This window comes from Rhinichthys klamathensis, unplaced genomic scaffold (assembly GCF_029890125.1).
Source record: "Rhinichthys klamathensis goyatoka isolate OS25496 unplaced genomic scaffold, OSU_Roscu_1.1 h1tg000137l_1, whole genome shotgun sequence".
Taxonomy (NCBI): Eukaryota; Metazoa; Chordata; class Actinopteri; order Cypriniformes; family Leuciscidae; genus Rhinichthys; species Rhinichthys klamathensis.
Genome location: NW_026606672.1, coordinates 708,806 through 736,758, shown reverse-complemented (window position 1 = coordinate 736,758; position 27,953 = coordinate 708,806). Strand labels below are relative to the sequence as shown.

The window sequence follows — 27,953 nt, the reverse complement described above, 5'->3', positions numbered from 1 at the left end:
TACGGCTGTATTTGTATGTAAACCTGTGTGTGGACGTATTGACACAGGAATCATGATTCATCAATAATTGCATATTTATGAGAGTCCTAATTCACTAATTGCGTAAAAGTATTCTCACTTATTAAAAGGTTTTCATGTCCCTCATTGTAATGTCAATGACTATTCTGTGAAGGATCACTAACCAGCAGTTAGTAAATTGCATTTCGCACGCTCTAGTCATCACCATATAAGGGCTTTCCGCACAACCATTCGTCACTCACTTCCTGAGATCAAACGTGGCAAAATCTTTGAGTAAAGTCAAGTGTGTGAATCTCAAAGCCAGCTGAAACAAAAAAACACATTTTAAATGGGCCTTTAGTGCACCTATCCCAGATCAAGATACAATAGACATAATTACTTATTTGATTTCTAATAAATAATAATAATAATAATAAAATTGATAAAAAACACATCTAAGTATATAAATAAAAACATTTCAGTTTAACCCATTCTTTAAGACCACCAGGACGTTTGCAAACCCATACATGTGGTTTGAGTCGGGTTTAAGTTTTATAATGAACTCTTTTTTGGCCCTTTTCACAAAAATGTCATAGCCCCCAGAATATTTTGTTGTGTGAATATCTGAACATGCGATATATCACAAGAAAGACCCTCTGCTTTAATAAAAAAAATTATTAAAAAAAACAGTTTTATTCTAGCTTAATGCATTGTCATAAACACTGGAATGTGGGTATGTTTTATATATATATAAAAAAAGCAACATTTTGAGCAAAAAGTTGAGAAAATCCAGTTTGGATCCAGTAGTAGATCGAGTCCATAAACCCCCCCCCCCCCCCATTTCTTTTGAGTAACATAAGGCCATTTTGATTTATATGCTGTTTATTGTTCTTTTCATATGCATCTGCTAACACATGAGATTGCTCGTTTCTGCTGCTTTTTTGCCTGTTTTGATCTAGAGATATTGTACTCGTTCAGGATATGCGTAATAGCGCCCCCCTACACCATACAACATATAACATGCAAAGCCGTAAAAACGCTTCATTGGCTGGGAAGCGTTTTCTCATAAATGACGAGTTAATCTGTCAATGGCAGGGAAAGAGTTAAGATGCAAACTTATATAGATCAATCATCAATTGATGTGAAACCATGCACACACAGGTTTTGAAATTATCAAAATGTCTGTGCATAAAACACAGTTAGAAAAGGAGACCTAAAGGCTTTGGCATAAGCCAAAGAGCAACACAATAGTAGGAAAATATGTGATGACTCAAAGGTCTTCTGAATAAACTTTAAAAAAGAAAGAGAGTTAAAAGAGGGAGAAGAAAAGGGTGCTGTTCATGCTCCTGCCTGGCGAGTGCTATCGATTAGGTGTCAACAGCACTGCCCTCCTACAGCAACACTGGAAAAATACTGATCAATAATCCTCAAGGCTGTAGTCAACATGAACTTTTTTTGGCTACAAACTGGAAGCTGAAAACGAAAATGAAACACTTGAGGATATTTACATCTAAAGGCTGCTTGTTGGTATTTTTTTTTTAAAGCTAAGTGGGTTTACACAAGCATTTGTCAATTCCTCCCACTGCAGTGTAGAAAGAGACCGGCTGAATTATTTCATTAGCCCCCCTCCTTCCAGTTGCATTCTGCAGCAATGTGTGGGTGGAAGAGGGGAAGAGGGAAGCCAGACTAGAAGGTTGCAAGGAGTGAGAGGTCTTCCACTGCAGTTCAATGCATATGCCAAAAGCTATTGATGGGGAAGCCTAAAAATGCTTCCTTACATTTTGAAATGCTACATATCAGATCAGCACTGTCTTAAAAACAGCTTGCAGTGATTTTTTCAGACAAAGATATTTTCCAACAAGTAAACCCTGTGCAGTAATACTCTACAATGACGAAAGACTGTTGAATACCAATATGGCGGCATAAGTCTCACCTTCAAAAGAAAAAAGCCAATAGCAAAGCTCTGGTTTGCATAGAAACAGTCAGTGTGCTTAAACATTGTGCTTGGGTTGGGAATGCACATGCACATGGGCCAACCTGAAGTATACGCATTTGAGCATAAGTTCAAGGGACATTCACGGGACAGTTAATGTCAGATTTGGTTGCTGATTTGTAATGTTATCTAAATGTGACTTTGGCAAGCAGTTTTTCAGATTTCTGTATTTCCCTATCCATAAAGGTTGGTCTTGCATGCTTCCCGGAGCTGTAGAAAATATGGCTGCTAAGTGAACTGACTTTCCTTGAAAGAGACAGTACTCACCAGAGTGATTTCTTCTCCTGACCACACACTTCCCTCGTTTGTTCTCCACGAATGGGTCTAGGCATGGGCCGCAGTGTGAAGAGCCAGGCTGGCAGAAGTGCCGTCGCTCCCGGGCACAGTCCAGACTCCGAGGACAATGTCCCATAACTAAGACAGAAAAGACAAAGACCCATGAATGACCCACTCCGCTTTCTGTTGAGGTTCTGATGACCTTGTTGGGGTTTTTTGTGTGATATTTTGTGATAATTGCCTAACATGAATGACCAATATTTTTCCACTGACCACAGTGACCTGACTGCTTAAATATAAAGTCTATTGAGACATTTATTTATATGACTTTTGTAAGAGGCAGCAGGACTCTATGACCGCAAAAATAATAATAATATATAAATAAATATATATATATATATATTTTGCTTTACTCATCTTAAAATTATATAATAAAAATGCCAGTGGATTAACAAAATTCTCTTGACTCTCTCAGTTAGTATGTCTATTTTCGAGATGCCCCAAAGCAATCCACAGCTGCAGCTTATGTGATCCTCAAATATTAGACACAACATTGTTTAGCTTCCACTGACACAACAAAAACATATCAGGCTCTTCGTCACACAGAATAATTGGATAAACAACTAACAGTAATCAGCCTTTCTTTCTTTGAGCTAGAGTATTGTGTCGTGTTACTGTTATGAAGGAGAGCTTAGGAATAAAACAGCAGTGCTATGTGGGCCCTGCAGCTGAGGGCAGAACTGGGGCAGCAGGTTAAAGTGCAGAGGAGATCCAAAACCCACAAGTATCAAATTATGTCAGAGAACAACAAAGTCGTGTCGTGTGTCTCCCACTGTTTGTCAGCAGGGATCCATACTGAACAAATGTTCATTATAACACCACAAGTGTTGTATCATTCTAACAAACAATGTTGGTGGAACTTGTAAAGGTACACACAACTCAGCTGTTCATTCTTTTGTTGGTATTCAGCAGGGAGATATGAATAATAAATAATAATTATTATTATATTCATCCTTCATCAAATATTAACAGCAAATCTTTTATTTAAAGTTTCTCATCCACATTTACTGTAGTTCTGACACTGAATTCTGAATGCTTGAGCTGCAACTGGTCGAAAATATAAACAGAGGCGGACTTTAACAGATGCAATAACACAAACTGACATTTAAAAACAGCGGCGTGTGTGCAGCACATTTTGATATTTAATCATGTTAAATGTAAACATGGACGGATGGCGATATCTACGGATGTGTGATGAGATGCACATAGAGAAATGTACACGGAATGCGACTGCTCCTCAAACTCCCTGAAGTCTATGGGAAGCATAATGCGTTCAACAATGTAGTTGAAAGTTCCATTGACATTTGGATTCCTAATTGTGAACTGACATAACATAAATCAAATAATAAAAAAAACAAATGAAACATTTAATTTTCCAGTAAAAATGCATTTTATTGGCAGTTTAAAAATGCTTCCTGATTTCAAACTAATTGCATATATGCATTTTGACAGTGAGAGCCTAACAAAATAGATCGAGCAAAGATTAATTATATCAAAATCAGCTTGAGAATAGCCCATTATGTTCTGTTTTATGCACATCAAGGTGTGAAGATACATATTTGAAAAATATGTTTTAAAGATCAATTTTTGCTGTTTTTGGCTTTATTGTGATTGCACAGTGAGTAGACAGGAAGCGAAGTGGGAGAGAGAGAGAGAGAGAGAGAGAGAGAGCGAGGGGGCAGGATCGGGAAACGTCCAAGAGCCAGGACTCAAACTAGGTCGCCCGAAGTGCAACGGAGCTAATATGTCTGTGCTCTGCCCACGAGGCTATCGGCGCCAAACGATATTTGAAAAATATGTTTTTAGGAACCGATTTGAATTTTATTTTATTTCAGTGCACCGCTAATTAAGACACATTTCATTTGTATATGTATAAATAGCATTTACCAGGCAAACAAATGGAACACATTTTTGAACCAGCTTAAGCATTTTTGCCATTGTCAGATGAAGATGGACACTTCAGTTATTTTGCTATCCTGACTATTCCTGTTCTTCTTACCATTTTATGAATGCAATAAAATCAGTTCACAGTCATGTGTTACAGTGAACATGCATTGCATTGCATGTTGTGCCTATTAGAACACTTTATATATGCATAGTAAAATCATTGTAATGCACAGCCTCAAGCGGCTTATTTCTTTATTGAGTTCTAATTCTGAAAGCCTTTGCCACTGAAACCTTGGCTGCTGTTTCCATAACAACTGCTATGGCAACAGAGTAAGTGTGACATCATCAGGTGTGAGTCACTGCCAATGCAGCAGCTGAAAAGGGGGCGGAGACGAACTCTTCTGAACCAGAGCGAGTCAGGGGAGAGATTCAAGAAAACTGACCACAACAATTGAGAAGATGTTATAAAACAAATATATTATTTAAAAAAATAATGAAGCTCAAAAGAGTCCACGCCGTGCAATATTAAAGAACTGTTCATCATGCCTAGATGTATTTATTGACTGTCTCATTAATAGTCATTCTTTATAATAAAAGCATTACTGACCACATCGTTTTCAGACTCATCTACAAATCTGTCTCACATTATTAAACGCTATTGATTACAAATGCTCAAAACAACAGTCATTGCCTTGCAATTTGCTTTTTACTGGAACTGCACATTAAGTGCATAAATGTGAAGAAGTGACTCATTAAACCAGATGCATCAGCAGTGATGGTTTCTACCGGAATCCCTCATTGTCACTGTGCTGGAGGTGATGCAGAGATGGACATGAGGGTTTAAAGCCGAGCTTCTCTCTGTTGTTTTTCAGATCTTAATCTCATTAACAGAGGAGCATCAGGTTTTTTATTTGACAGTCTCTCAATCACACATACAGACACATTTATCTACACTGTTGCACAAACACATTTTACTGCTCTTTATCACTCTTGAAAACAAGAATCCATTTGACTAAAAATCCCTAGCTAATAGCTATCAAATTAACATGATAAGAAATCATTAGTGATGTAGTACTCGAGTCCGGTCTCGAGACCGTTTTCTGCTTTCTCGGACACGTCTCGGACTTGTTCCTTCAAAGACTCGGTCTCGACTCGGACTCGGCATAGGCGGTCTCGTCCCCATCACTAGTTAAGACTGCTCCTCTAAACAATTCCCAGTCTAGCTTAGTCTGTAGGCCTAACTGTTGATTATTAACTGGGGTGATATTAAATCATGAAAATCAAAACTGACATGTCGAGACAAAATCTCGACTCGGACTTGCTTCCTCAAAGACTCGGTCTTGACTCGGAGTCGACTGTATTAACCAACGGACTCGGTCTCGACTCGGACTCGACCCTTCAAAGACTCGGTCTTGACTCGGACTCGACTGTATTTGAAAACCAATGGACTCGGTCTCGACTCGGACTCGATCCTTCAAAGACTCGGTCTTGACTCGGACTCGACTGTATTTGAAAACCAATGGACTCGGTCTCGACTCGGACTCGATCCTTCAAAGACTCGGTCTTGACTCGGACTCGACTGTATTTGAAAACCAATGGACTCGGTCTCGACTCGGACTCGATCCTTCAAAGACTCGGTCTTGACTCGGACTCGACTGTATTTGAAAACCAATGGACTCGGTCTCGACTCGGACTCGATCCTTCAAAGACTCGGTCTTGACTCGGACTCGACTGTATTTGAAAACCAATGGACTCGGTCTCGACTCGGACTTGACCCTTCAAAGACTCGGTCTTGACTCGGACTCGACTGTATTTGAAAACCAATGGACTCGGTCTCGACGCGGACTCGATCCTTCAAAGACTCGGTCTTGACTCGGACTCGACTGTATTTGAAAACTAATGGACTCGGTCTCGACTCGGACTCGATCCTTCAAAGACTCGGTCTTGACTCGGACTCGACTGTATTTGAAAACCAATGGACTCGGTCTCGACTCGGACTCGACCCTTCAAAGACTCGGTCTTGACTCGGACTCGACTGTATTTGAAAACCAATGGACTCGGTCTCGACTCGGACTCGATCCTTCAAAGACTCGGTCTTGACTCGGACTCGACTGTATTTGAAAACCAATGGACTCGGTCTCGACTCGGACTCGATCCTTCAAAGACTCGGTCTTGACTCGGACTCGACTGTATTTAAAAACCAACGGACTCGGTCTCGACTCGGACTCGACCCTTCAAAGACTCGGTCTTGACTCGGACTCGACTGTATTTGAAAACCAATGGACTCGGTCTCGACTCGGACTCGATCCTTCAAAGACTCGGTCTTGACTCGGACTCGGCATAGGCGGTCTCGTCCCCATCACTAGAAATCATCACTTCCTCGCATCTGCATGTGACCATCTTAATCAAACCATGTGTCTGAAGGATACTATAGATAAAAACTCACACTGTTTTGACAGTCTTGAGCGGTGCAAGTTGCGCCTCAAAAATAAACATGAAAAAAAAAACGTTTTCATTCCGTTGAGCTCCATCCAGCTGTTTATGAACAGAATAGCACATCCTTTAAACCAGACGAATTATACAGGGCTTTTATAATACAGATGAGCTAATTAGTCTTTCAGATAACCAACTGACTAGTTAATATTTAAAATATGTAGATACTGAGTCCAGATAAGAAGTTCTGTTGGAGTTTTGTAAGACTGTGATTAGAAGCGAAGAGAACTAGATCCACAGTAATCAGTGTTGCAAGCAAATCTAATACCTACTTCAAAGCACACACACTCACACACACACATCCCTGCTATGGAGCACCACTATCATCTCTCACTCCATCCTGCTCCTGCCAACTGCCAACAAAGGCCAAAGTGGCTCCGCTGAGGGTGGAAAGTGTCGGCGTCTGGCCATGGTTCAGACATGCCTCAAGGTGACCCATTCATGCTGGTTTTGCTGTGGAGATTAAAGATTTAACTCATCCAGGACAGACTGAAACAGACCTTAAAATATCTCTGACAGAAGGACAATATGAGGCAGAGCTTTTTGTGGCATGCAGATTTTAACACCACATGTACAGTAAATTTTCACTGTATCTTCGCACCGAAGTCTCAAAAGACATAAAACGTCAGCACGACTCTACAGGGTTGAGACTTTGTCCTTTATTGCACCGTTGAAAAGTCGGTTGGTGTCCACAGTCACTTTTTCAATGGCATACGACTCGCATTGACAGTCCGCATCCGATCTGTCCGCTTACTTGGCAGACGCAAATGCACGTATCCAATTCATATCAGATTTATTTCCACATATGAATACTTTTTTGTATTTGCTTACACGCTCGTGGGTCATATCTGATCTGTGCTACATCATGAGAGGAAAAAATTTGGTCACTTGAACCATGTAGGGTAAATGTGGCCAAAGAGGTACATCTGGTTTGAGAATGAAGGTAAAGATCTGTCAAGAATAAAATATATCCATATAACCACATGATAAATATTACAATATTTAAAATTAAATAAAATGAATGATAGCAGAGTGTTTTTGTGAGCCTCACCATGTCACTTGCTATTTACAGAACTCATTCTCTCTGAGTCCTCAGAATATGCGGACAAGCTGAATGAAGTTGCTATCCACCAGTGAACGATAAATAGAGTCCTCTGATGCATTAATGCTGCACATTTACATGTTTACTAGTTGCTTGTCATATATCTCTTACTAGGCCTGTGGTGTTTTAAAGATACCTTATGCATGTTTGTCGATTTAGGGGGGTCCGACAAATCCATGAATGCTTCATACAGTTGCAACACATCTACGTACATCTCTTTTTTATTGCCGCTATTTTTCCAGTGAACTTCAGCTGACATTCTTGTGAATTATCATTCGCCTAGCAACACCATTCAGTGAACAGTGAACACAACAGAAAAAGGAATTATGTTTTTATTCACGCCAGACTTTCAAGACGAGAGCAAGTCTTTCAAAACACCCTGTACACTTGCTTCTCAATGCGTTTAAAAAACATGGCAAACTATGTTGAAGTACAGTGGACTGCATGCTGTCACTCTCAAGAACTTTGTGTTTTATGTGACATGACAGGCTGACTGAGGAGGGCACAGAGAGAAGAATAGAGCTGCGGGATAGAGTTGAGCGCCTTGAATTCTCTCATTGTGAAATGTCCCAGAAAAACAACAACTTATTTTTGAAATGTTAAAAATAATATGACAGCGAGTAAATAAAGAGTCCAATTAAAAGATGACTCACAAGAGCAAATCTAATCCTGTCACTTCTCATCATTTATGAATTTTCCCTGTTTCCACTTGATGTTTTATGCTAATGTTAATCCTTTTCCATGTAAACTGTTAAAGAATTTAAATCGCATACTGAGGGAATGGATAAAGTACTGTACAGAAAAGTGAAGAAAAAAAATACGCGTATAGAGAAAAAAAGAATGGGATGTTACACATTACAATTCCAAAGGTTGTGGATGGTAAGATGTTTTAATGGTTTTGAAAGAAGTCTCTTATGTTCATCAAGGCAGCATTTATTTGATCAAAAATAAATAGGCCTAAATGTTTTCTATTTTAAAATATTTTAAAAGGTAATTTATTCCTGTGATGGCAAAGCTGTATTTTCAGCATCGTTACGCCAGTCTTCAGGTTCACATGATCCTTCAGAAATCTTTCTAATATGCAGATTTGGTTCTCAAGTAACATTTCTTCTTGAACTGTTGTGCTGCCTAATATTTTTGTGGAAATCACAATTTTTGTTGTTGTTGTTGTTGTTCAGGATTCTTTGAATAGAAGGTTCAAAAGAACAGAATTTACTTGAAACAAAATTCTTTTGTAACATCATGTCTTTACTGACACTTTCGATCAATTTAATGCATCCTTGCTGAATAAAAAAGTAATTATATTTCTTAAAAAAAACTTATGTTTAAATTCCTTATGATATAAAAAGTTGAACTTGAATGTTGACTGAGCATCAAACAGAATTTCAAAAATAAGTACTCTGATTCAAATAATTTTCAAACACTTTTCATGTCATTGGTTGAGCCTGCCCCATCAGATTGTTCGTACAAAAATAGTATTCTTTCATCAGCTGCTGTCGCAATGAACTGTGAATAACATAAAAAATTCAAATGAAATCTTCCTTTTTTAGCCCCCCCTCACATTCTTACATCACCATCCTGACCTCAGATTGGTGCTAATGTATGCATACATTTGTCTTGTTCAGGGCAGAATTTAGGTGGCCAGTCTTGTCTCTAAATTAGTAATGATATGAAATCCATTGTGTCAATTAGAGGGGAAATGAAATTATCCAATTAATCAATAATGTTCAGTAAAACATGACACTTGCATAATTGCATGTATTATTGACTCAATAAGAGAGCACCAATATGAGATTAAAGAAAAAAGTGAATTTATGAACAATGCAAAACAACTATCTCTCTCTGTCCTAAGCTTAATATAGAATATATGTTCACAAGGAAATATGGACTGCAGAGAGACTACTAGGCCACCATGGCTCACACCAGGAGACAGTGTATTCTCAGGTGAGCATGACCTTATACGACACATGTGCAGCACTTCAGCCTCTCTACAGACACTGTATCGATCCTTCAAAAAGGAGCCAGGGAGATTTCACACATGCACTGCACTGTATCAGATCATTTCTAAGGGTGTCGGTCGGCCTGTCGGCTGGTGTCATGTCACTGAGAACATCTGACTTAAGCACAGATAGAAAGATGTTTAATGCCATTTTAAATTGTAACAATTTTATTCAATGGTGTCAATAGTCAGTGACCATGTTTGTGACTTGTGGCATGCTGGGAGAAACCAATTGTAAATATTTTCCTGCCAAGCATGCTGCTATGGTACGTTTCAGAGTGTGAGCTGCTGTTAACCCATAAACGTGTAGCAATTTGGCAAATGGCAATTTTGCTGCATTGGGTCTCTGAAAGTTAAAAGAGAGAGAAAACTGAAAAAGACAAGCAAAACAAATAATACAGAGAGGAGCGAGCAAAGAAATTTAGGAGCACAGGAGAGGAGAGAAACAGAGAAAAAAGAGAGAATAATAACATCTGAGAGTGAAAGAAAGCAGCGTAAGACGAGAGACAGCTTGAGAATATTCATGATGGATGATTTCTATGTGCAACTCGAGTGGCAGCTGTAACCTTTGTGTTTCAATAACACATCTCTCTATTGTGGCCCTTTATTACATCAAAAGAATGCAGCAGATCTGAAACAATGGAGAGTGACAGAACTACTGAATTATACTTCTTATACCAGACATCTCCTCTGTTGTTAAAATATACACAAAGATTATAGAGCACGAGAGAAAGACACTGAACTTGATGGCAGATCTCTTCACTCTCACAGTTTTGTGGAGTACCGTAAATTTGAGGTAGCTGCTTTAAAGTGAGATTAAAATGACAGAACAATCTGAAGTCTCACACGCAAGCACATGAGGATTACAGTCGACCCGACGCGCTGCTTAAAACATCTCACCCTCTTTCACGGCAGCTTAGGTCTGACGTGACTGTACTCTCCGGGCATTAAATCAGAGTATTTTGCACAGGAGGCAACATCAGCAAAAAGCATCAGGAAGACAGACTCAGATAGAAATAACTGAATTTAATGTCTTTAATGGCTTAAATAAAGGCCTTGAGTCACGTGTCAATTCTAAAAATGCATTTCATACACTGTAAAATTGTGTATGATAGACACATAGTATAGATAAAATGAACCCTAGAACAAAATTAACCCTAATGCAAATTATTTAGCATATTGATATTATTAATATTATAATTTTATTATAATTTAGTGAGGTTTACGCTTAAAACAAGAAAAACTATGGGGTAGGAAAATGTAATGTAATGAATTTTCTACCATGGAATTTTGCTTCTCAAGTAAATTAATCTTGTTTTAAATATGTTTAGTTAAAATATTTATACTGTGAAAATATTCAGATATTCTTTGGCCTAGCCCTTAAAATCCTTATCTAGAACTGGCAATACACACACACACACACACACACATACACACATATATAGTATATATCAAGCTTTTGGATTTTCTTTTCATCCTTATCTCTTGCAATAGCAAAACCTTTTCTCTCTGCATTCGAATGATCTATATTATATCTCTGTGGTTGGATAGCCTCTATACAAGTTCTCTGAAAGAAGAACCATTTGCAGTGCTCATTTTTGAAGGTTACTTAAATTGTCTTCATTCTCATTAGATTGTCAATTATCGCCTTCACAGCTCCTATACAATGTGAGCAAAGCCCTGGCAACCTCCAAAAGCCTTCATAGAATGTCTTTGCTTCTGGTTAAATATCATCCACCACCATGGTTAAAATCACTTTATGCAGCTTAAGCTCTGCAGCTCTCTTCTTTCATCTTTTTTTTTTTTTTTTGACAGATTGTTTGCTGGTGATGTGTTGACTAAGCCTAAATACTGCAGCACAAAAAAATATTTTGTATTTTTGTATTCTGTTTTGCGATCTGGTCACCCGATTATCAGCGAATTTAACAATATTCCATTAGTTATTCCACTGGACATGGAATCTCTTGTTTCTTTTCCCAAATCTTCACTCATGTCTCACCCATTTTCGCAGGGGATTATAAATGTTTCTTCCTGGTTCGCTTTTAAGTAGGCCTATTCGCATTGTTTACTGTGGTAAAGTAGAAAAACGCTGTAGGAAAGATAGCCTACCTTTTTACTTGCACGCCAAATTCTTTTTAACACAGTTTGTGCTTGTTATTATACTTGGTAAGGTGCGCCAAGTTTATTTGTAAACCGCGTTTCACACGCGCGGGTGATTTTTAGTTTCGCTTTCTCTGGCAGCGCAAAATAAAACATAGCTTAAATGTCTTGCCCTTGTAGAACATAAAATTCGCTCTTCATACCTTTTACAAGTAGAAAACTTGAAGATATTAGAAAAGAGATGGTCTCTTTCCTGCTCGTGTGTCCCAGATCCCTGATCCCTCTCAAAACGCAGAGCGGTGGGCTATATCACGCGTCTTTGTGTGGAAATATAAAACGAATGTTTCTTAAATATTTAACTTTATTATATTATTTAAGTGACAAATTATTTTTACTTATATTTTTTTTCATTGCTTTACAGGCTTTAGTGTTATGTTTCATTGACAGATTTGTTTTAAATAAACATGCATGTCTGTTACGAAATTGATGTTTGAGCCTTGTTTATTATTATTATTATTTTATTTCAAAATGTATTTAATTGAGGTGTATGTATAAAAACTGCCACCGTCACAGCCCTATAGGTGGGCATTATGCAAACGTGTTACCGCGTTACGTATGTAGGTCACGGAAGTGAGACTGGAATTCCCGACGACTCGTTTAGGTGGTTCAGAGTCGATTCTTTCTTTTGGGAGACAATAACTTTATTTATCGTGCACTTTCGACTTTACAACTTTGCAGACCGTTTACATTCACAGACAGCTATATTACACACTGCATGAAAGATAATGTTCGAAAAAGAAATAGCCTGAGCACTTTAAAAACGAATCACTAAAAACGAAAACCAACCAATAAAAAATACAAATACACAAGGATTAAACATGTACACGAATTGGTCTTGCAGAGTGAAGAAAAGACTTTTGTTGTTCAGTTTTTCCTTGAGTTGAAAGTGTCCAGACTGTCTTTGGCCCTATGTTTGGGGGGGGGGGGGGGGGACTCTAGTGACTGTCATTTTCTACATTCTTATTGTTCTTATTTATAGCCCAGAGTCAGACCTTAGTGGCAGAAGAGGTGTCTGGAGTTCCTAACTGCTGATTGCCAGTTTCCATTACACAACAATGAAGTGTTACAGAAGAGTCCCTGGGGTGAGCAGCATGACGCGATCGGGACATTGCAACGACCCAACATCGTTATTGTGAGTGGGACACAAAGAGACACGTCTCAAACTGGAGAGGAATGACTGTCATATAGCCTATAGGCATGACATCAAAACTTAATATGAGTGTGAACCCATTTCCCAAAATGGACACAAATGTGGATGACAGGGGGTCCATCCATATATCTCTCCCACTTGCGTCAGAGAGCAGATTTGTTGTTCTTTCTTCCTGCATCATTCACATTTATTACATCTCATATTGAGTTTTGATTTTTTTTCAAACAGCAGAATATTTCATTCAAATCAAAGACAAACAGAATTTAAGCCTGAACTAATTTAAAAGGGTCCTTTGGTCACTGGATGTCAGCGAACACATTCTTGTCTAAGACTTTCACAAACACTTGCAGTGAACATGTACATGAAGCAAAATATACAACATACATCCTCTCTATGTGGCTGTTTTGAATACCCAGAGACCGTTAACCCAAGACACCGGTCTGGCATCACGACGCACGTCAATCATGGTACGAATGAAACGTGTCTTACCTGCCATTGCAGCGCTGACGGCGACTGTTGTGATGAGGAAAGCCTCGGTGAGTAGCGAGGCCCACGGTCGGCTCAGTGATCGCATCCTTACGAACAGTACAACGGCCCGGGGGATCCGGGGTTTATCATTCCCCCGTCCCACAGTTTTGGTAAACCTGTGCCTGTAATTTCTGTGCAATGACACTCAAATATGTAGTGGGCAGGATCCAGGATGTATTTACGGTGCGCGGGATCATCCAGTGCTGCGCGTCCACCGCTGATGCTGATGCTGGTGCCCGCGTGCGCTGCGTGATGGTGAAATGGTGATGGGATCTCTCTCTGAGCGAGCGGGGAAAATACCCGAGCTTGAGCGCTCAGCCTACGCAGAACAATGTCGTCATCACGTCTGGATATTTTTCGCTTCCATCAAAAATAGTCATTAACAGGCGCATGTATTTAACATTGTGGGAGGATAACGCCAAAGGCGAGAGTTGACGTTCATTTGTGTTAAATAATAGGCGAAATATTAAAATGTAGCATTCTCAGGTTATATGTCAAGCAGCTGATACTTTTTAATATAAAATGTATTTACAAATGTGTGTATATAGCATACAGTTTTGGAAAGTTTGGAAACATTACTATTTTTAATGTTTTTGAAAAAAAGTATCCTATGCTCATTAAGCCTGCATTTATTTGATCAAAAATACATAAAAAGAACAGCAATGTTGTGAAATATTATTACAATTTAAAATAATGGTCTTCTATTTGATTATACTTTAAAATATAATTTATTTCTGTGATGCAAAGCTGCATTATCCTTCAGAAATCATCTATGCCAATTTTATAGGCTACTCGGTTTTATCATCAATGTTGGAAACCGTTGTTCTGCTTATTTTGTTGGATCCTGTGATACTTTTTCAGGATTTATTGATGAATAATAAAAAAACATTATTTAGCTGTCATAAACATTTCTTTCGTGAACGAATCGTTTTTTTTTTTTTAAGTGAATAGTTCTTCTCGTGACCTTTTTTTGTTCACTCGTTCTCCCTTTGAAGTTAATTGTTTTCCTGTCTTCAAATACTGACTACTACAACGCATGCAAATAGGATTAATTCGTGTACAGGCATTGAACCTGAGAATGAATCCTTTTAGTGAACAAATTCAAAAGATTCGAGTCCTTGTGGCGAATCAAATTTATCACTGTAATTAAGTTCATCCCTACGCGCTCAGCCCCGTGGTAACAAAACAAGCGCTTGCACTGCCGCCTGGTGGTGTGATGTATAGGCCTACATCAGGCCACATTTTCGTACGTTTTATTTATTCTTCTATAAATGTTGCTATATTCAATACTATATTCACTTTCAGCAAACAACAAACAAACTGTCAGTGATTATGTAATTATTGTTTATTTTCCAAAAGATAACAATGAAACAAAAAAACAACAAAAAATAAGGATTTGTGCAGGACACAAAAAGGGTTTAGATGCAGTATAGTACCACGTGCTGTAACTAATAAATAAAAAGATCCAATTGCATTCATTAAAATTTAAAGCAGTTGACATTTCATAGATAAAACTGTAGTTTAAAAACAGCAAGAAACAAAAAAATAGGAAGCTGTCAGACACTAGAAAACACATTTTGCACATCAATAATTTGCTTGTCATTTCAATTTGAAATACAATACTTAACATAACTTGCTGGTTCCCTAACAGTGGTGTTGTACTAATGTGAATATGAATTGGATGGTTCTCATTTACTGGATTCCCCTTTTTTAAAAGTGAGCTGTACAGAAATCATGATTTCTTATCTAACATGACACATATCTCCACTAGGACCCACAACCTTTACGCAGTATGCTCTGCATTATCTAAAACTAACTACTACAGTGCATGTGCGATTCAGAAGATACGGACATAAAATTACCAAAGGAAAAAAGCACCATAAGGAAAATGGCTTATATGGTCAGTTGTACTAGTTTGAACTGGTAAAGGAGAAAGAAGAAAAACAACAACAACAATGAAGCCACTTCTGTAAATACAAACAACAACTGATGGCAGTGTTTAAGAAAATTACTGTACCAGCTGCACCAATGTAAGCAACACTTAAACTAGAAGCAGCTTGTTTGGCGTTCCAGCAAGTAGCTGTTCACAAGGTAAGTGCACAAAACTCTGACTCACTTGTGTCATTTAAAAAAAAAAAAAAAAAACTCACTAATTAAGCATAAAACAGACCTAAAAAAAAAAATCAGTGTCTTTATAGTTTGAATTCTGGCAAGGCAGGTACTGTATCACAAGCAATAGGCATCAGATGTGACATACATTTAAATAAGGCACCATATACTATCGACATGAGGCATAATGTGGCTGGTTTCCACTGCATCAAAAGCATCATGCTTCTGTAGTCTGTTATTTTGCACCAGACACAGAAATGAAAGCTACCAAAATAGCAACTAATATTTCAAATCAAAGTGGATATCATATTTATGAACAGAAAGATGAAGACATTTTGAACTAAGATGCGTTTATATAACCGAGCCCAGCTCTGAGAGTGACGTTTTTTTAAGTGCAAAAAAGACAAAGACGTTAAAATAAACAATAAATGTCTATACAGTCAAGAGTAGCGAGACAAAAGTGTTTACAGACAAAAAAAAAGAAGCTCCTGTCACTCATTCAAAAGTCTTTTAAGAGCAGTGGGTGATACATTTACTTACTGTTTAAAGGAACAAACACAACAAATGAATAGAGTTATGAGATATTTCACTGGCGATCCATATGTGCACTTTCTCCCTTCCCAGCGTCCTCATCCGTTTCGGAGTCACTGCACTCCTCCTTTGCCGTATGATGCTCCTCCCCTTCTGCTTCATTAGTGGGCAACTGGAATCCGCTGTCATCGTGCTGTGATGAAGCGATGGTTTTTTCCATGTGGGAGTCTTGAGTGCTTACCGTAATGTGATTTTCCTGTTGTTCCGATGCCGACATGACTTCCACTTCCCTTATTGGTGAATCCAAAGGCTTCTGCCCTGTGCTTGAAGGTGTATCTCTGTTTGTGTCTGCTTGGTTTAGTCGTGCCCCTTCTTGGCAATTTGGGGCGGAATCTACCTCCTCAGCTGCAGTTTCCTCTTTTGAGGATGATGACTCTGCAGCTTTCTGTATCCTGAGCTCATGCTCCTCTTCCTGTACTGCGTTCTTGATTTCCTGTATGGCACAGTCTATGGCTGACTTGCTCGCTGTGTCCTGCAGTGACTTTTCTGTTGTGCTTTCTTCCTCTTTTAGTGTACTTCTGTTTGTTGGTGGTTTCTCCTCAACCGCATTTCTGTTCACATCCTCTTTGGTTCCGTTGGGCACTTGCTTCTCTGACTTTTGAGATAATGAGGCATTTGAACGTACCTCAGTCTCCTCCTCTGGAATATTCTCCACGGCGGGCACATCCAGGCACGACTCGTTGGGCAGCACTGAGGGAGTGCCTTCCAGCTGGATCATGGAGACCACCTGCTTCATTCTGCGCCTCTTCTGAGCCTCATGATCTCCTGCGCTCTCTCCATCCACCTCCTCTTGGCCTCCTCCATACTCCTCAGCCCAGTCGATAGGAGGGTTCTCCCCCAGCAGGAGAAGGTTAGGGTCGCTGTTGGTCAAAACGATACTGTCTCGGTACAGGTTGTGTCTCCTCTGGACGGCTGCTTCCTTCACAGCTGGAAACAGAGAAGAAATGTTGATAAGACCACACATGTTTGCATAAAGGTACTATGTGAAAGTTTGTGAGATCTTAGGTAGGAGGATATGAAATGGAAATTCAGCCCATCTATTTTCGAAACGGATTTTGTTGATCTTATTGTGAATGATTCATCTGTGCAAAATTTATTTTTATTAAAATGTCAGAATCGTTCGATGGTGACATACAGTATGCTGGACTTTTCCAGAAGGCCTCTAAATTATCACCATGATGCATGATCCATGATGTACATCATCTTCTACATGCCTTCTGCACTCTGATTGACAGTTCATTCTATTTTTATCAAGTAAAAGCTCTTTTAGAATAAATTCTCATGATACACGTGTCTTTTTGCTGTGAAATCTCTAAAAAATTTTAGGAATAAAACGTAACTTTATAATATAAAATATTTCATTGGTAATATTTCAAGATAAATGTTTACTTGACTAAAGTAACTTAGGATTACTTGATTATCCTTTTTTTATATGATTTGGGGAAATCATGTTAAAATGTAAACATCAAATATGATCCATCAGGGTTTAATGAGGAACGTTTATTGTATTGCAATGAAAACAACAGTGCTTTGCTCATAAAACTAAGTATTTAAAGCTGCAGTCCGCAGTTTTTCCTCTTTGTCACCATCTCTGTTCGAAATCTGCAATTGCAGTCATTCGCGGAATTATCAACTTTATGTGAGTTGTGCCTCGGCACGGCACAGCGCGGATGAATCCAATGTTTTGAGGAGAATGTGCGGCTGTCAATCACCGCGCCGGTGTGGAAACTGTCATTCGGAATCTCAGATTCTACTTTTTGGAAGTATGACCAACATAAGAATTTTCACCGGAAAATGTCATCTGAACAAGTAACATGCACTTTTGTTCTGACCAACTACGGGGAAAAAAGCGCTGATTAAATCTAACGATCAATTATCATTTCACGTCAAACCATGCAAATTATACTTTGTTCTCAAATTGTTAATGTTAACAACATCAGCATTGCGTGACTACATTGAATGTCCTTCCGATATTATCCTTGTTTCTGCATGGGGCCGGTTGCAGTCTCTTTTTTTCGGTAGCCACTCCGAAGTCTTTTGCCTTTTACAACGGGTGAATCTCTAGTTGTCACTGGTGATTGTCGTTTGAACCTTTCTGGATCCGCCATCAAATTGATAAGTTTCATTATAGCAAGTGCTGTGAGAAAAGGCTATAAATCTCCACCTCCAGCATCCTCACACGCAACATAGCCTACTAGCCGAGACTCCTCCTTTATGTGTACAGATGTGACGTAATGACGCAAAGACATGCTCGAATCTCCCGCGGAAATCCACCAGTATGGCTGGAATTAAAAATATTATTACAAGCTTACCGTTTAGAATCAAGCTAAGGCAAGCAGATAGTTTTGAACACTGGGTGGTTATGTACTTTTTAACCCAAAAAGGTTACGGAATGCAGCTTTAAATTAGCCTGACTTCGTCATACTCATATTCTAGTCAGAATGTGAGTCTGATACTGCTCCATAGGGCTTTGATTATGAGGCGTGTCTTAACCGAACCAGAGGAAAAAAAACTCTGCACTCAATTGAATAGACCTACAACCATTCAGAGCAACGCAGTAAGTGTTTTTTTTTTTATGAGGTACGCAAATTGTCAACAGAACTCAACTACACGCACGCTGGAAGTAGTAGTAAAATAATGAGTGTTGCTTCTTTTACTTGGTCCTCGAGTGCGACCAAAGGAGAAACCACAGGGTTTTCATTGCTTCCCATCTTCTTAGCGACCATCGGGGCCAGCTGATAAAATAAACGTTTGCCGAGTCCCGTACGAAGGACGGCAAACACATCTTTCCGATCGAAAAATGCCTTGATTGCAGTTCTCTGTTCGTCTTTTAAAATTAATGCGCTGTCGATTTCTTTTACAACAGATAAAATCTATACATCTCAATTCTCCAGCTGCAGTCAACTTTGAGGGAAACCAAGCGCTCTTTGATAACGTGATGATTACGTAACTGCAGATCATCTGTCCATCATCGTATAAAGCCCGCCCTGGCAATTTGATTGGCCCGACTAATTCTGAACCGATCATAATTACTCCTCAATGGATCGAGTCCAGACCAGCTTTAAATATGAAATATCATAAAACATCTTACCAAGATATAACAGGGAGTGACAACTAATATTTATGACTTTATGCAAGCAGTCTGCAATACTTTTCTCATTCATTTACATTATAAGCTATCAGAATTTCATCTTATCTACTGGCCATATAAATAACAACTGCACCAAATTGCATATTTTTGCTCAGTTTGGGTCTGACTAAAATTGAGGTGTTTTTTTTTGGAGTGTGAGCTCCTTATTCTCACTATATGCTACAATATACAATATGATACAAAATATAAAACACATATTTAAACTTTAAAAAAATATATTTTGTCTAATTCAATATTCAATAAACTGTCATTCCTCATTTCATATGTCAGGCTTTACAGGGTTAGTCCCCGTCCTTTCTTATAAATCGACTGCAAGCTCCCATTAAGATCTTCCTCCATCCAATCAAACAATGGATGGAACCCAGTCCCCGTTTACTTTTTCAATAATCTTACTCGTTTTGCTTGGATGTACGTCACAATACGGAATAAAACATTTGCTGCTACTTCCTTTACATCGCGACTTTAAACGTTTTAATATTTTGGGTTGTAAGGTCTCATTCTTTGAAAGAAGTCTTACCCATCATTATATCTTTCATCACCGTGTGCAGCACCACTTCCTCAAAGATGTTCTCCACCAGAATGAAACGAGAGAAATCCTCAAAAATGAGTTCCTGGAAACGAGGGAGTTCCTGCGAAAACAACATAACTTGTATTATTTATGAGTAGTTGCAGATTATAAGAAGAATTATTGCATTAACAGAGACAGGACTTACAGCAGAGCATGATGGGGAGAGCTGTTTCAGCATGTAAGGGATGAATATCTGCAGAAGAGCCTCTCTGAAGAACTTCTTACGAACTGTGCTACTGTCATAGTCAAATTTCTAGGGATCGCATTTAAAAATAAATAAATAATTGTACACATTTATTAATATCAAATGAGGCCCTGCTGGTTCAAAAAGATATGATGTGCAGATACGTAGATGGACTGTTTCTGTTTCACCTTGATGACACGATCCTGACAGCGCTGGATAGTTTTACAGAGATCCTCCCCTTCCTGGCCTTCCAAACTCTGGTGCAGGAGCTGCTCAAATGTGTACACCGCATCATCCATTTGCTGCATAAAACAGATGGATATATGCCTAAGGCTGGAATTCACTACACAACTTTTGCCCAGATTTCCCCCCCTAATTCCCCCTATATCATTTTCATGTGCCTCCTAGAAATTAGGCAATTGTTTTGGAGTCGTTCATTTTGTGTTTATAAACTCAGCAAATGCATGATTTCAAGTCCATGGATTCATGGAAATAAATGGACATAGACAAATGACTTTTCAAAAAGGACAACAGAGATTTCATAAGCGACTAAAGTCTGTTAATCCATATTGCCACAAGGGGGCCTATTTCACCACACAGAAAGGGTGGATCAACATTATTTTGATAATTCACAATTCAAGTTCAGTCTTGTTTTTCCACTCCCTGTGCTCTGAAATTATGTCTCTCTGTAGCAAAAATGTATTTTATATAAAGTGCTAATGAATGGTGTTCTAGTGCTCACAATCAGAAGTCATATTCTAGTCTTTAAAACTGTAGCTATGTAATTTAGTGACCAAAATGAGGTTTAACATCTCTACCACAACGGCACATACCTCCTCAGGGCATACAGTTTCATACACAACAAAACCACAAACCAAACTCACAAAGTGGCACATAAACACACACAAACCGCTTGTTTTGCTTACAAAAGCACAAAGCCCCCCTAACAGAGACATTTGTACACTTCTTCAAAACTGCTGAAGTGTAACAAACCATCTTGATTGCATAAATGCATGCAAATAACTCAGATGTGTGGTACTAGCAACAAAGTACAAATATGAACCACACATATGAGTTATTTGCATGTTTTACAGTACTTGCCAGTATTAGTGGTGGTTGTTTATAAAAGGAAATTCTTCTGAGTTTGCCGCTGTTCTTGGTTCAAAGATGACTAACCTCTCGCATTAGGATTTGGGCTCTCTGGACAAACACAGAGGGGCTGGAAACGTCAAAGCGCTGCTGCAGTCCCTCTAAACTCAGAGTCTCCATCTTCTCATAGCAGCTCTGCATCTTTACAGGATGGAAGGCTAGCATGGAGATCTTCTCCATGTGCTGGACACCAAAGACAAAAGAGTTTTAAGTGATGTTAAAAGTTTTTCATGACCCATGGAACCTATTGGCATTGATAGTACAACCTATGGAAGCTCGTTTCCGCCACTGAATAAAAGGTAATTGCGACTTTTTACCTCACAATTCGGACTTTTTTTTTTTTTTTTTGCAATTGCGAGTTTACATCTTGCAATTCTGACCTTTCTTTCATAGAAAGTCAGAATTGCAAGATATAAAGTCGTAATTGCGAGTTATAAAGTCAAAATCTTTTTTTCCCCCTCAGAATCGGACTTTATTACTTGCAATTGCGAGTTTAAATTTTAATTCTGAAAAAAGATGTCAGAATTGCAGGATATAAACTTACAACTGTGAGAGAAAAAAGCCAGAATTGTGAGATAAAAAGTCGCAATTATCTTTTAAATTGTTTTATTCCGTGGCGGAAACAAGATTCCATAACAGTCTCAGGAGGGGGACAAAAAAATTATACACAATCCAGTTAAACTTTTAATCCGTTACCTCGCCGAGTTTTTCCTTGTTGCCATCATTGAGGAGGTTCTTGCTCATGTCCACCAGCTCTCTGAAGAACAAGTCTCGCACCTCGAAGAACCCTCTGCTGGTGGGCTCCATCAGTGCTTCCAGGATTGAGCTGATGTACGGCTGGATGCTCACCTTCAGAAGCTTCTCTGCCTTGGGCAGCACAAGAGCTACAGACAAACAGAAAAAAAAAATCATTCAATTGCATAATGATTAAAGGTAAGGGATGCATTGATATTCAAAAATATGGCCAATACAATAAGCCGATAATTATGTTCATGTTATGGATGATATTATAAATACTATAACATTAAAACTACTAAAAAGAGAGAGAGAATAAACAACCAAAGTAAAAAACAATGTAGTGATCCTCTCTCCAAAAAAAAAAAAAAGGTACAAAAGCTGTACCCTTCCAAAAGGAACAGATTTGTAACTTATTTACCCCGAAATGTTGCATATTAGTATTAAATGTACATATTAGTAAAGTGTTCCTTTTTCTGAGAGGAAGAAGTAAAAAGGTTAACGTGACTTTAGGGATCACAACATTATAGTGTGTAGTTAAATATAGTATAAATATGATTTGAAAATGAAAAGTATGAAATAAGTAAACTCGGATAAACGTCTGGGAGTTTTATTTCCGAGTAAGTCACAAGTGTCATATTTGTGTCACTTGATAAAGATAAATAAAGGAATAAATCCCCAATTAAAGCTACCTCTTATTTTGCTGGTCACATGTTCTTTGGAAGTGATAATCTGGTCCATGTCCGTGCGGATGGTGGTTTCGAGTGGGGGGCGTCCTGCTTCACAGCTCTGCACTACTGCTTCATATTGCGCCTGAGCCTGGCTCTGAACCAGCCCGTACACTGCATCTGATATCTGATCACAAATCAGACAGAAGCCATTGTAATACATCCAGGTTCTTGTAGAATAGAAAGTCCAGGGGCCAGTTGCACAAACAGTCTCTATGTTAACCAAGGGGTAACCATCTTACTTTTCGGATTTAAATTAGACCAATCTACCTTTTATGTAACTGACTTTAAAAAGTTACAACCAGTCTTGAAGAAACAATTAGACGATTAACTTGTAAGACTAGTCTAAGCAGTTTCTGCAACCGGCCATATATGACCTTACAGTGCTTCTGGGCTACTGCCACAGAGGTACAGAAAAGACCCACATATAATTCTCTATAATAAAATAAAGAAGTTGCATCCCATGCAAAGTCTACCTATTAGCATTGATAACACAAGTAGAGGTAAATCCTAGTATCACACTTTTACTGTAAAATAACATTTATTTACTTGTTTATTAATGAAATATATATATATATATATATATATATATATATATATATATATATATATATATATATATATATATATATATATATATATATATATATATATATATATATATATATATATATATATATATATATATATATATATATATATATATATATATATATATAAAAGGTTATTATCTCAAACGAATGACGTACCAACATCCAATTCCTCTGTCTTTCATGCATCTTGCCCTTCAGTTTGGGGGTGATGAGGTCTCTCATCTCAGGGAGGAGGGTCTCCATGACTAAGTTGGCGAGGATCTGAGAATATGATTGGAAAACAACTGAATGGGTGTGAAAATGGAACACTTTAACATGCAAAACCAGCATAAAAGTAATTCCTGAAAATTGATAAAGTCAACAGTACGAGTAACAGATCCGGATCATATAGGCCTGGAGGCTACATTAACTCATTCCCATTATATTCTTGAGATAATGAGATAAATTTGTATTGTGCTTCAGACAAGCCAGGTTTCCTTGTAAACCTGGCTTGTCTGAAGCACAATACAAATTTACTTCTGCCAGATTGGTCTGGACACTGATCATATACCATTAAACCTTTTATTGTGACTTCCCCCAAAAACCTAGAGGACTTTTGTTACCACCTTACAAGAAAAATAAACCTGTGTAGGTGTAGGCTTAATCTCTATTATTCAGATAGAAGTATTGTGAACATGGCTAATCTGTTCCCTACAAATCTAAAGTCATAAGTTACTGGAGGTCACACTCCTGCGCCTTTCACATGATATATCTCTGTTTTTTTTTTCTTTCTTTTTCTTTTTTTTTTACTTGCTCAAAAGAGAAAACAATGCCGTTTAACAACTCAATAAAAAGAAAAAAATACTACCGTGATGCTGCCAGGAGGATCACATGCTAAACAATGACATGCTACATTTTAAGCTTTATACTTTCAATATTGTTTCTTTATCAGATTATATGTTAGAGCTGGCTAATTAGCCAAAGTATAAATAATTAAATTCATATTACAGAGTTCCAATTCGCAATGACAAAAGATCTCCCTGCCTAGCAAGGTCAGATTCCTTTAACATTGTTTATAATCTATTTCTTCACTCATTTGGTCAGTGTTGTCTGTATAAATGTTAATGCAGAATAATTTACTTTTTTCTTCTTTTAATATGAATATCTATTTTCAATATTTATCTATATCAATTTCAATATTTTATAAAGTAAAGCTGATAGCATAGATACTTATAAACCCCACCCTACCATCCTCTTTCTCTGAAGCTACACAAAACGTTTTCTACAGGGACACCATGATTTGAAATGGTTCACGTCCTGTGAATCAATTTAGCTCTGACCTTCATGCTATTCTATTATGGCCCAAACAATAACTGTGACGTTTTCCACCAACCTAAATGTCTTTTTTTCACTAAAAAAAAAAAAAAAAAAGAGAGATTTACAGTACTACTGTTCCCAACCTTGATGTAAGATCACTAGATAACTGGATTAATTGTTCTTTTTAGCACATTGTTTAAAACATGCTCTAAAACTGCTGGTACAACTTGTTAGAATGCATTTGTGCACTGCTGGATTCAGCTGTGTTTAAAATAAGCCAAAACATTTTTTTAACTTAAAAATAAATAAATTCAAATATCTCCAAAGAAAATAGGTTGAGAACTCCTGTTCTAGAACAAAAAGGATCTTGCAAGAGCTGCCTAGGATACATACAAGGACATGTGCGTTTTACCTGTGGAGGCGTCCCACACATCATGTCCCAGGTTCCATAATGACCATGGGCCTGCCGATAAAGTCGCACTGCGTCTGTGAATGCCGGGGTCTGAACTTTACATTCTTCAGGCAGTCCTGAGAAGAGAACATTATCATCATCATCAATATATCCAAGAAAATGACAAAAAACTTTTTTTAACAAATCAAGAACCAAACACCATAAACATTCATTTCTGAATAGAATGACATAATAATAACAACATGGTACAGTTCCTCATCATTTAGAGAAGTGAAAAGAAAGGGTGACACAATGAAAGAAGGGTCATATTTATATACACGTCTCACAATCAGATTTCCCCATCAAACCACAGACTTCAATCTGCTTTGGTCACCATGGTCAACAGGAAGCATTGCCTCATCAGTTACCATGGTAGTTCTCTAAACAATGCTATAGTTACCACAGTATACTGAAGAGTCATATGGGACTGATCCAGCTGAAGTATGAATCTGACTTGGATTTTGAGACAGTTTGGCAAGCTGCTGCTCAAATCTATAGCCTATGTCAGTAATGATGACACTCTAAAAGTCCACATATGGCAAAAGCCTCCTGTACATAGAGTATGTGTGCGCAAGTGCCTGAACCCTTTCAAAGACAGGAAGTTCAAGCAGGCTGGGTGTGGGGGGCTGGGGGAAAACAGACAGGAAGTACAGCACTCCACATCGGCACAGCTTGATGCCTTTGTGAGTACATGCACACATGGGCAAGCGTATTTATAAACAAGTTGGAAGAGCCGCAGATATTTTATGCAAAAACGAGAGAATAAGAGTTTTAGACGTAATAAAAAAATAATAATTGCACACATAGTCAAGAATATTTTTTAGTTAGTTGTTATGCAAAAATAAAGACAAGCATTACAAGCTGCTTTTTCAGGCAATATGTATATGTGTATTTACACGCATACATATACACATACACATATATAGTACAAAAATAAATGTAAAAACATGGGCAAGCATATTTATGAACATGTGGGGAGAACCTGAGAGGTGTTATGAAAAAACAAGTGAACAAGCGTTACGGGTCGCTTATTCTGGCGTGGTCACCACGAAAACAACTGATCTCAAGTCCAAAAACACCAGGTGATCAAAGTACAATGAGAGAAAAATGAGGATCTTTGGTGAAAAAAAAAAATTCTCTTTACACACCATTCCCTAATGACACCAATGAGCTGGTAAATACCTTACACAACAGGAGCAAGGTTCAGATAACACCAAGTTCAAACTTTGAGGTTTCACATTTTTATCCCTTTCAGTCATCTTGTAACTGTGTGTAAATACTCTAATTATTCTGAGTACTTCTTCATATTTGTGTAGTTTCGGTCAGGTTGTCACTAAGGCCTTTACGAAGACATTCAATAGGCTTTCAAAGAGCAACTTTGTGTCTGGACACTGGAGAGGTTTTAAACCACCTGGACTCAATTCATTAAAATGCATATAAACCTGTTCAGTTGACCAATAAAACCTTTCCAATACTGACACGTACCATATACAGTGGTGGAAATGGCCGAGATGAACTGGGGGTACCCTAGTTGGGGAACATATTTTTAAACCATAGATGCAGAAAATCCCATTCTTTAATGTATACAATTTATACATTTTACATTACACACTTTACATAATTAATGTATAAATTGTTTACATTAATGTAATTATATTACATAATTACACCCCCCCCCTTTCCTGCCCTGACCTGACCATATACATCATAAAGCTTAGTGGGATGTGAGTCACAGTCTAGCTACTTCATTTAGGCCACCTCATGACCATAAATAACACAATTTACAGCAAAGTAAGATTTGTGACCTGCCCAGAGGCTGCATTGCTCCTTTTTAGACATTAAAGCCTTCCTCGCCCAAGCCAAAAATCACACAGGGAAGATCAGAAGAACAAAAAGGACAGAATGGTTCAATTAATTGCCGTCGCATACCAGACTTTACTGGCTCGCCAGTCCAAACAGATTGCTCATGACAGCACAGGCTCACAGAAGTCAACAAGCCAGTATACTTGTAGCAACGTCTAGGGTTGGGTACAGAAACCGTACCTATATAACCGGCATGTACCCGGACCGAATCAGAACGCAGATTTCGGTGGCAGTTAAATGCCTGAGCTGTCGATTGAAATATTCAGTGCATCGCGCGATCAACTGCTTAATACAAACGTGCTTACACGCTTTGGCTGGCGCTGAGCCAGAGATGGCGATTCAGTGTTTTCAACCACATAATGTTTATTTTAGGTTTCAGGCATTTAAATGCACTTCAGCTCAATTTTCATTTTCCTTCAGTACTATGTCTGGGTTTGCTGTATATTCTTGGGTTTTCTCCGATCAATTTCTTTACCGGTCCAATCAGCGAACAGAGGGAGTGGCTGAGAACGATGATGTTGAGGTCAGCTAGTTTGAGTTGCAGACAAACGTCACGACCAAACGTTACCGAGTGGTTATGGCAGATCCAGAGTGACTCTGTTGAGGTTTAAAACTATTGAGTACCCGCCTTCAAGGAAGTTAACGCTTGTCAATGGAGAGTGGCCAGACTCTCTGTACAAATGAAATGTTTACGAGAGCCTGGTAGGACCAGGCTATTTAAATAGACATTTTAAAGACATGTGTGTTTAACAAACTATAAATGTATTTTTTTTTGCTAGTACTTATGTCCATGGAAGCATGCAATAATACGATCATTAAAGGTTTTTAAATGACAGAATACATTCACTTACACATATTTGAAAATCGGAATATCAGATAGGTAACAAGTT

At 38.2% G+C, this 27,953-nt stretch overlaps 3 protein-coding genes across 3 annotated transcripts in view; all 3 read right to left on the bottom strand.

Annotated features, from left to right (window-relative positions):
• Positions 1-13,913, bottom strand: part of npdc1b (neural proliferation, differentiation and control, 1b) — a 122,317-nt gene extending 108,404 nt beyond the window's left edge. The window contains exons 1-2 of the mRNA XM_056257394.1: positions 13,607-13,913; positions 2,258-2,404 (exon numbers count right to left, since the gene is read on the bottom strand). Coding sequence (XP_056113369.1) covers positions 2,258-2,404; positions 13,607-13,691 — 232 coding nt within the window. The 5' untranslated portion in view covers positions 13,692-13,913. The remainder of the gene's footprint in view (positions 1-2,257; positions 2,405-13,606) is intronic.
• A 2,282-nt stretch (positions 13,914-16,195) lies between these two features.
• niban2b (niban apoptosis regulator 2b) overlaps positions 16,196-27,953 on the bottom strand; it is a 34,257-nt gene continuing 22,499 nt past the window's right edge. Inside the window, exons 6-14 of the mRNA XM_056257385.1 lie at positions 25,162-25,277; positions 23,610-23,714; positions 22,825-22,987; positions 22,094-22,281; positions 21,425-21,580; positions 20,437-20,550; positions 20,210-20,317; positions 20,014-20,125; positions 16,196-17,272 (exon numbers count right to left, since the gene is read on the bottom strand). Of these exons, the coding sequence (XP_056113360.1) occupies positions 16,341-17,272; positions 20,014-20,125; positions 20,210-20,317; positions 20,437-20,550; positions 21,425-21,580; positions 22,094-22,281; positions 22,825-22,987; positions 23,610-23,714; positions 25,162-25,277 (1,994 nt within the window). The 3' untranslated portion in view covers positions 16,196-16,340. The remainder of the gene's footprint in view (positions 17,273-20,013; positions 20,126-20,209; positions 20,318-20,436; positions 20,551-21,424; positions 21,581-22,093; positions 22,282-22,824; positions 22,988-23,609; positions 23,715-25,161; positions 25,278-27,953) is intronic.
• whrnb (whirlin b) overlaps positions 22,530-27,953 on the bottom strand; it is a 144,089-nt gene continuing 138,665 nt past the window's right edge. Inside the window, exon 13 of the mRNA XM_056257395.1 lies at positions 22,530-22,544. The gene's annotated coding sequence lies outside the window, so the exon portion shown is untranslated. The remainder of the gene's footprint in view (positions 22,545-27,953) is intronic.